This window comes from Glycine soja, chromosome 14 (genome assembly GCF_004193775.1).
Source record: "Glycine soja cultivar W05 chromosome 14, ASM419377v2, whole genome shotgun sequence".
NCBI lineage: Eukaryota > Viridiplantae > Streptophyta > Magnoliopsida > Fabales > Fabaceae > Glycine > Glycine soja.
Genome location: NC_041015.1, coordinates 14,498,704 through 14,508,039, shown reverse-complemented (window position 1 = coordinate 14,508,039; position 9,336 = coordinate 14,498,704). Strand labels below are relative to the sequence as shown.

The window sequence follows — 9,336 nt, the reverse complement described above, 5'->3', positions numbered from 1 at the left end:
ATATTTGAATTAAAATAAAGTGTAAAGATGTTGGACCATAACAATTTTTAAAACTTTCATATCAAATTCACCCAAGGAGATTTAAACCAAATACTACTTAGTCTTTATTGTCAAGTTATCATGTTTATTATGACATAATAGTGATATTGGCAACCCATCAACTTGATACATTATTTAGGATTTTGACACAATAATTATGTGTATTTTTTTAACTGCATTTTTTAATCTTTTATTGACTAATTTGATATCATTACTTATTTTGAACTTAAAAGAGGAATTTAAAAACCCACATTACAAGCAACAACAAAAATACATATATTTATCTTGTTAAACTTCTAGATGACATGATAAATCAATCAAGTATCAATGTTAACATCATTATTTAAGGCAATCACTTGACATCAAATACTAAAACAAAAAACTTCTTATTTCATAGACACTAAAGTCTAAAAGATTATTTGAGGCTGGTCAAAAAAAAAATTTTGATTTTTCTTTTAACCAAATACAAAAAAAAAGTATAAAAGCATAACTAAAAAAAGGCTTAATTAAGTTTTTCATACCTAGAATATAGCTCGCTTTGAAAAAATTACCTAACATTCATTTTTCCCCCTCAAATATCTAAAAAAAATTTACGTTTCATTTTAGTATCTACCGTGCATCCATTAAGTGATAATGTGACGGATGAAGTGTCACGTCATCACACCTAATCACTAATCATGTAAACACAGACCTCCACATCATTGTTTTTTTTTTTTTTAATTTAAAAAAATGAAAGCAAAAAAAAAAGAGAGAGGCAATGACGTCTATGGTGGTGTAGGAGGCGGCGATGATCGAGCAACTCAAAGAGAGGAACTTCGCCTTCGCTGTCGCCGCCTTGTTACCACCATTCCCCTCCGCCACAACAGTGACCACAAAGTTTCCATTGGCATGACCTACATCGTTCTTGACATCGGAGACCCCCTTGTCGACAAGAACCTTGGACTCTGTCTCATGATGTTTGATAGTAGCAATGTCGAAGGCGCTGGTATTCTTGGCACTATGAAGAGGGACAAAGCCGTTGATGAGGTTGTCGGAGATGTTGAATTAGTTGTTGAGCAAGTTGCGAGGTTGTAGAAATTGACGTAGGAGGCCAGATCTGAAGGGAGGAAACCAGATTGATGCAGGACGTCAAAGAGAGCAACACCAGGGAGATGAAGCTCGACTACGTGGTGCAACTGAGAACCAAGATAGTAGTGGCGACCGCAACAAATGACGTAGATGCTTGTACTTATGTGGTTAGTGACTAGGCATGACGACGTGACACTCCTATCACGTCATCACTCAACGGATTTAATATCTAAGGGACAAAAAGAATGTTAGATAATTTTTTAAAAATAAATTATATTTCAGATTATATATATTGGTGGAGCCAGTTTGAGACATCGGAGTTGACGAGTTGTCAAGTTGAGGAGTTCGGATTCGCAAGTGGCGGCGTCTCGTCTGTGTCTGATTGACTCTAACCTCTCTCTTTCCCCTTCTTTGGTTTTTACTTCCTCGAATTCTCCTTCAAATTCCAACCAAATCGCAAAACCAAAACCAAAAACCCAAACCGAACCCTTTCCCTCTCTTAAATTTCGCCTTCTCCATGTCTCTAAGACTGTCGAATTCGTCGGAGAATCTGATGCTCCCGGTGTCCGATCCTCCCAAGACCCAAGACGCCGACAACAAGCTCTTCAAAGGTTCCGCCATGACCAAACGCGGAGCCTTCGCCGCCGTCTCCTACATGTCCTGCGCCGGTAACCTCTCCTCTTCTCTCAGTTACGCAAAGTTCTTTCATCGTCAAATTTTTAATTTTCAATTACTTAATAAATTAGCTGTATCTTCCTTTTTTTTATGTAGTTCTGTTGGTGATGTTCAATAAAGCAGCGCTTTCGTCTTATAACTTTCCGTCCGCTAATGTCATCACACTTCTTCAGGTTTTATACTTAAATCTTCGTAATTTTTTTTATACATGTTATAGTTTTTCGTTTGTTATATATTGGTAATTGGTAATAGTTCTCCAAATTATTGAGACTTAAGAGAATTGTATTAATATATTCTATGCCCTAAAATTTGAGTTTATCGGTGAGGTGATGGCATGGACTGTAAATTGCATGGATATATGCTTACCAATAATTTTCACTTATAATCTAGAATTGGTTCATGTTACGAACAAGGTCCAATACAGTTGGTAGATAGCTACTAGCTAAGTTCCTTAAGCATGTTGCGAAAGGTTTGATTCATGGCCATGCATATGGTGAATACTTTGTTAGGATAGGCAAAACCCACTTTTCTATGCCTAAAAAAAACTTAGTCTCCAATTATTTTTTGAGGGATATCCTAGGTGAAAACAAAAAATACTATGGGTTAATGTCTGTATTATGACGAAACTTTTAAAATATAAGGTACGGGAGGATATATTATATGCAAGGTTTTAAATTTCAGTTGCTGTTGTTGCAGTTACAGACACCACAAAAATCTTGATGTTGCAATTGAAATTGTAGTCACATATCGTTTTTTGATACCTTGATTGTATGCAAGTGCAATGACATGTGTAGCAAATGAGTCATGAAATAAATACTATTTCATAAGGTTTTAACTCCAAGTTTCCAATGAAACTCCATATATTATATTATTATATGAAGAAATCAAAGATACCTAAAGAGAGCACAAGATTTTAAGGGGTAGAGTAGCATTCTGTTTGCTTAGTTACCTACTTACCATACTGGACAACTTTGTAACAAAACTTAATGGTTTTGCTTGGAAGTTGGAATGGCTTGTACGTGAGTGTTATTGGCTCATTGTAATTATTGACTTGACAAAGACGTGTGAATATATTTTGTTAGTGAAAATTGAAAGAAGAGAAAGAAGAAAACAAGTATTTAAATATCCATGTGTATCTAGTAAGTACCTTTAATGGATGTATCCAGTACAGTATCCATGATTTTGTTGTTCTGGTGATTATTATGAGTCTAGACTTGACATGCCACTGGTTTGTGTTCAATTAGAAATTTTAGGGATCTCTTGCAGAAAAATTGTATGTAAACGAACTTCATGATCCACATTGTTGTCATGCTTGATTGATTTATATTAACAGTCCATATTTTCTTTGTCATAGAGGATGGAATGCTATCTAAATTAGTAGTTCTGCTCCAAACTTGCTTTATTGATTTTTTATGTTTATTTTTTTCTATTGATCTGCTGCTCTACATTCTCTTCCTTCTTTGATACTCAATTAACACTTTGATGCTCCATACGTTTAGCAAAGTCTCTATATTTTAAGAGTTAAGTTTTTCAAAATAATTTATTAGGGGTTAATAAACTTATTTGAAGCAATAATGCAAGAAAGCAAGAGTTTTTATTGCATGCATTGGAGAAGAGTAGAAGAGAGAGAATTGTATTGAATCTAAAATTTTAGGATGTCAGGCAGTGTCTAACCTTCTATTGGCCACTAAGGCCTTACAATTGCCAATCTATTGTTGTGAAGATCCACTTGATTCATTTCACAATTTAAACAATCTTCTATTCTTGTTTTTCTGCAGATGGTATGTTCGTGTTGCTTTCTCTATTTATTGAGATGCTGGAGGATGATTTCTTTCTCAACAGGCGAACCCTTACATATATCTGAGAACTCATCCAAATTTGTATCATTGAAGACTTTGAAGCACACTCTTCCTCTGTCAGGAGCTTATTTATTTTACATGGTATGCCCTTCTTTTCCCCTTCCACCCTGAAAAAGAGGACAAATACTTAATAATTTTTTGTTTATCATTTTTTTATTCACCCCTGTACTTCTTCTTAGCTAGTCACCATGGAGTCTGTTCGTGGAGTAAATGTTCCAATGTACACAACTCTTAGGAGGACCACAGTGGTATTTACAATGCTTGTAGAGTTTGTTCTGGTGGGGCAAAGATATACACCTTCTGTTATTTTCAGGTAAATTGCCTTTTCTCCATTGCATAATATAATCTGCTCTGCTGTATGCTTAGACTTATTGGGACATGTTGTGCATTACACTTAGACTTAGTATATGCTATCTGTATTTGGTACATTGGAAATTAAGTTATGTCAGATACCCCCCCAGCAATGACAGATCCATGGTAGGCAGTGTGGGGGCATCTGCCCCCACTAAAATTTTAACATTTGTAAATATAATAACATGTATGTATAACTATAAATTGTTTACATAATTAGAAGTATAGTAAAAAATAATTTGTAATATGAATATTGACCCCACAAACTATTTATAGTTTTATTATTTTGACTATCTTAATTAGATATTTTTAATATTTTTTTAATGTGCATTTTACACACTATCATACAATTAACAAAAAAAATATCTCTTAATCATTTCAATCTATATATTTTTTTGTCTTTATCCTTATACTTGAATTTTTTAGTCGTCTAAACCTTTCACTCTATTCCCTTTTATCACTTTTTTAAAATTAAATTTTAATAACTTGAAAAAAAAATCAATAATAAAAAATAATCTTTATCAAACTTTAAATTGTTCGTTATAAATCTAAAATCTAATTTATATATTTAAATATGTTTATTTATTATAATTTTTAATTATAAAAGTGATTTAAATTTTATAAATTATTTATTTATTATATATGAAAATAAAAAATTATCATATATAATATATAAATAAATTTAAATATATAAATATTGCTCCCACAACTTAAATTTTTAGATCCGTTACTGCCCCTTGCATTAACATTTTTCTTAAAAAAAGATGATATGCATTTGCATTAAGCATAACTGTGTTGCTGTTCTTTTGGTTATTTCCCCCTTTTCATACATAACAGAATGAAGTTAAAGTTCAAATTGTTATTTGAATGAGCATCTGCCTGATCCTTCATTTAACTGAAATTTATAAGGATGTTATCAGTGTTGGCTTGATTGTCTTTGGTGCGTTTGTTGCTGGAGCACGGGATTTATCTTTTGATGGTTATGGCTATGCTGTTGTTTTCATGTCAAACATCGCCACAGCAATATATCTTGCAACCATAGCCCGCATTGGTTGTATTCCTATACTTCTAGTCTCTCACATAAAGTGAAATTTTATACCTTATTTTCTTCCCAGCCTGCATTTTCTTATTTGTATGGTATCATGTCTTTTTATCAGGGAAAACTAGTGGTCTTAATAGCTTTGGCCTAATGTGGTGCAATGGTAAGCTTATATATTGTACAATGGCCTGTTAAACTTTCTTACCCTTTTTATTGTAACAGAATATCTTATTTGAAATACTTTTCTATTTTATTATAGGTATTATATGTGGGCCTGTTTTGCTCATCTGGACATTTGTTCGTGGTGACTTGATGACAACAATCAATTTTCCACATCTCTTCTCACCTGGTTTTATAGTATGTTCTGCTTTTAGCCTTTCTCCTTCAATAATTCACTAATCATTGTTGGACCTTCTTTGGTTACTTGCCAAAAGAAATATAGTATATTTTGAAAGGAATCCTGACCCAACTAATCTAGCAGACTAGGATTCATTTAAACCCAGTGACAAAAGGCCCGAGAGGGTGATTTAGGGGAGATGAGTTTGTTAGATGAGACAGGGATGTATTCCGTCAAATAGAGGAATTGAAGAGTAAGGAGGAAACGTGTGTATATTTTCCTCTTTTTGGCTTTTAATATACGTTAAAAAAAAGGTCATTATTAATATAGTACTTTAGTTTAATATTTGTTCATGTGATAAATTAGTTTAATTATTCAAGAAATATATTTCAATGTTTTTCTCCATGATTTTATTTAACATATGTATATTATATTTTTATTTCATATTGTTTTATTTGTATATATGGATATGGACGCCCTGGGCTGAACCTCAAACTTTTAAAACTCTCCTTATATTGTTTCAATGATTGGTCCAATTTTGAAATCGTAGAATATAATAATATAATACAATAAATATGTTATATCTGTTTTAGTTTATCAGTATTTGCAATTGGATTATTCCATTTGATTTTTCAATTTTTTTTCTTCCAAAAAAGCCATATAATTTCTTTTTTCAACTGGCACTGGCCCAATTGTGTTTGATGTTGATGTTTAAGGATTGATCGTCCACTAGGCTATCTCCTTCCAGTTTTCAATGTGCATGCACCTCCAATGTAACCCCCCCTCCCAACACCACCACACCCCAAAAAAATTGAAGTATGTCTGATGAACTTATGGGATATATCTCATCCAAAAGTTATATTAATGTTCTGTTTTGACAATTATCTGAATATTGTCAATGCTCCATCATTCCATGTCTGTCTGGGTCTTCCTTTAATTTATTTGATTGGATGGGGTGAGAATTGTGTGAAGTTAGTCATTTTTTTGCAATTTAATGGTCTGCATTTTTGTTCACAGAAGCAATTGCCTTCTGTCTATATCATCAATCTGCACCAAGCTTTAAACTTGGTTTCCTCTTAATTTGAAATTATGAGAAGTTGTAATTTTTGTATTTTTTTTCTTATGCAGGTTATTTTGCTTTTTTCCTGCATGCTGGCATTCTTCTTGAATTACTGTATTTTTCTGAACACAACACTAAATTCAGCTGTGACACAGACAATTTGTGGTAATCTGAAGGTATGTATGCCTTGCTTATTGTTTTACCTTGCATGAATAGTGCACCATGATTTACAGATTGTCAGTGATGATACCATAAGGCGGATGATGGCATAGTATGAAATTTTCTGTGCGCAATGGAATTTTTACAAAATTGACCAATATATGGGGGAGAAATGGCTGTATTAGTACTCTTTTTTGGCTATTTATTTTATTTTAATTTGGGGAGAATCTTGTAGTAAATTTTGGTGTCATGAAAGACAAAGGGAGGCGTTTGTTTCATGGATAATATTTTTAGTCCCTAGAATATAGGAGGAGAAAATTTTTTCCTGTGTTTGTTATGAAGTAATAAAATAATTAACCCTGGGTATATTTTATTCCTAGGTAAGCTATTATCTCATCTTCAACCAATATTTAATCCCGCCAGAGGGGGTAGGAGTATTTATTCCCATGGGATAGGAATCTCCCTTGGTGAATAAAAATACACATATATCCTCTTTACTACCCTCTTAATGCTCCATTCCTTTACGTGCTATAATAATTTTTCTCATTCCCGCAAATTTCATTCCTTTCATTTACCACCAATTTGTTGCATGTTACTCACAATATTTTTTTGCTCTCTTTCCAATGCTCCTCTTTTAATAGACAATTCTTGCTCCAAGGGTGCTATAGGGCAGTTTCCATATACACCAAGTGTGCTACAATGATATTTTAGTAATTATTATATATATTCCTAAGAAAAAAAAGTCAAACAAACACATGTCTTAAATTTTCCTGGGCATATAAAAAATATTCCCAACCATTTTTAATAGTTAACCAAACACATTTTTTATAATATACATGGGAATAGTTCCCGAGACTAAAGAAATTATCTGTGAAACAAATGTTCCCTAAGTGTAATTAACTGAGTTTGCTTGTTGATACTGATGCAGACGAGTGAATAGGGGGAATTTACATAAAATGGCATAAATTTTGCTTGCAAGCTTATTTTGGAAGGAAAAGAATGAGCTTAATATGGTGATCTTCTTGGGAAATTGTCTTGTCTCGAATTCATATTTGACTCATGAACAGTTGGGAAAAAGAAAAAGAACTTAATATTTTATTACAGATAATTGTTTCTGATCAATTAGGCTTAAGGTATTTGATTGAAGTTGAAAATATTTGATTAGGACATCATGCTGACATAACATGATATATTGATTTTAGTTGGATTAAGAACATATCTTTTCCAGATAATGCCATTGAGTCTGATGTGCACTCATTTTTCCCCTTTATATGTTCTGATTTTATTTGTTTCATATTCATGTCACTATTAGAGATAGTTGGATTGGTTGAAATAGTTAAGATGATGGTTATATTAGTTAGTCTCCTCCTCCCAGTATATAAACCAAAATATAGCTCATTTTGTAATTTGTACTCCATTTCATTATCGCAAATTCTCTTTACTTTCTCTCTATTTTGGGCTCTGCCGTGTTTTTCAACTTTGTATTAGAGATTCCCATGGTATCAACCATGAGGAGAGAGTTCTCTTTTGCTGCATAGAGATCCCGTGAGCACATTTTCTTCGTGCTTTCCTCACTTTCTCAGCTCTGCTCACTTCCCTTTCTGTATTAATAATTCTTTTTTACTTTCTCTCTAATTTGGGCTCTATTATGCTTCTCAAGAGTCATGATTGTTTTATGCAGCTTTTAGTTTATGCTTTAGCCCATAAAAAAAATGACTATGCTTTTTAATTAATCTGTATTGATGTCTAGGATCTATTTACTATTGGCCTTGGCTGGATGATTTTTGGTGGGCTACCATTTGATTTTGTGAGTATTCTTGTCCTTGCTGATTTTCTGTTGTTCTTGATTGAGTATATTTTACCGATGACAGAATGTTAATAATTTTTATGTGATTTCAGTGGAATTTAATTGGGCAATTTCTCGGTTTTGCCGGATCTGGTTTATACGCCTACTACAAGCTCATTGGCAAATAACTTGTATAAGTCCTCTAGTGAAGTCTTTTTTCAATTTGGGAGTGCCATTTGCTTCATTCTTTTGCCCATCACTGCATCCCTTGAGAAGGGGGAGAAGAATCTGAATCAAACTAAGGTTTGGGAACTTGTGGACGACTAATCTATACTTCGGGAAGTTTTGCTAATACAAGTTGACATACAAACAGTTTCTGGGGAATCAGACGAGAAAGGATGGCCATGGCTTTAATGTATTCAAACATCAAACTTCTAATGATCTAGTTTGTATGTTCGCCCATTGCATTTGATGAATCTCATGCATATCCTTGTAAGATGTAACTGTTAACAAGCACTGTATTTTGATAGCTAATTCATCGTGGACAGAAAATTTAAATCTACCAATTCATTTCATTATTCCCCACCCCTCTGGTTTGAAAATACTGATTTAAAATGATAGAAGTGTTTCAGTTTACTACTAAACTAGCATGGGAACCTATACACGGTTTTTAGTAAAAAAAAAAAAAGTGAGAAAAAATAATAGAATGAAATGTTTAAATTTCTTAAAAACAAAAATAAAAGGCATTAAAGAAACAAAAAAATAATGTAAACTCTCCGGCCATTGACATGTGGCAACGTCCGGACTGTTTATATATATATATATATATATATATATATATATAATTCAAGACAGGACTAATTTTCAATAGTTCATAGTTAGCTGGATCGATGTTTTTGTTTTGGTGGGGGACACCCAGAGGCTCTTGCAAGTTTAACTTAAATCCTTTAGTGTTTATTGTAT

The 9,336-nt window shown here is 32.9% G+C and overlaps 1 protein-coding gene across 1 annotated transcript; it reads left to right on the top strand.

Moving 5' to 3' along the window:
- The first annotated feature begins 1,414 nt into the window (after positions 1 to 1,414).
- On the top strand, positions 1,415 to 8,951 carry LOC114383626 (UDP-N-acetylglucosamine transporter UGNT1-like). Its single transcript, XM_028343333.1, has 10 exons — positions 1,415 to 1,775; positions 1,879 to 1,955; positions 3,561 to 3,722; positions 3,821 to 3,954; positions 4,913 to 5,043; positions 5,150 to 5,194; positions 5,291 to 5,388; positions 6,497 to 6,604; positions 8,338 to 8,394; positions 8,487 to 8,951. The coding sequence occupies exons 1-10, from the start codon at positions 1,625 to 1,627 to the stop codon at positions 8,559 to 8,561; spliced, it is 1,038 nt and encodes a 345-aa protein (XP_028199134.1). The 5' UTR covers positions 1,415 to 1,624; the 3' UTR covers positions 8,562 to 8,951.
- Positions 8,952 to 9,336: the final 385 nt, after the last annotated feature.

Excerpts from the sequence above, each read along its gene's own strand:
- LOC114383626 (XM_028343333.1), top strand. The coding sequence starts at position 1,625 with ATGTCTCTAAGACTGTCGAATTCGTCGGAGAATCTGATGCTCCCGGTG. Across the intron at positions 5,389-6,496 it reads TCTTCTCACCTGGTTTTATA|GTTATTTTGCTTTTTTCCTG; the intron begins GTATGTTCTGCT and ends TTTCTTATGCAG. Across the intron at positions 8,395-8,486 it reads GTGGGCTACCATTTGATTTT|TGGAATTTAATTGGGCAATT; the intron begins GTGAGTATTCTT and ends ATGTGATTTCAG.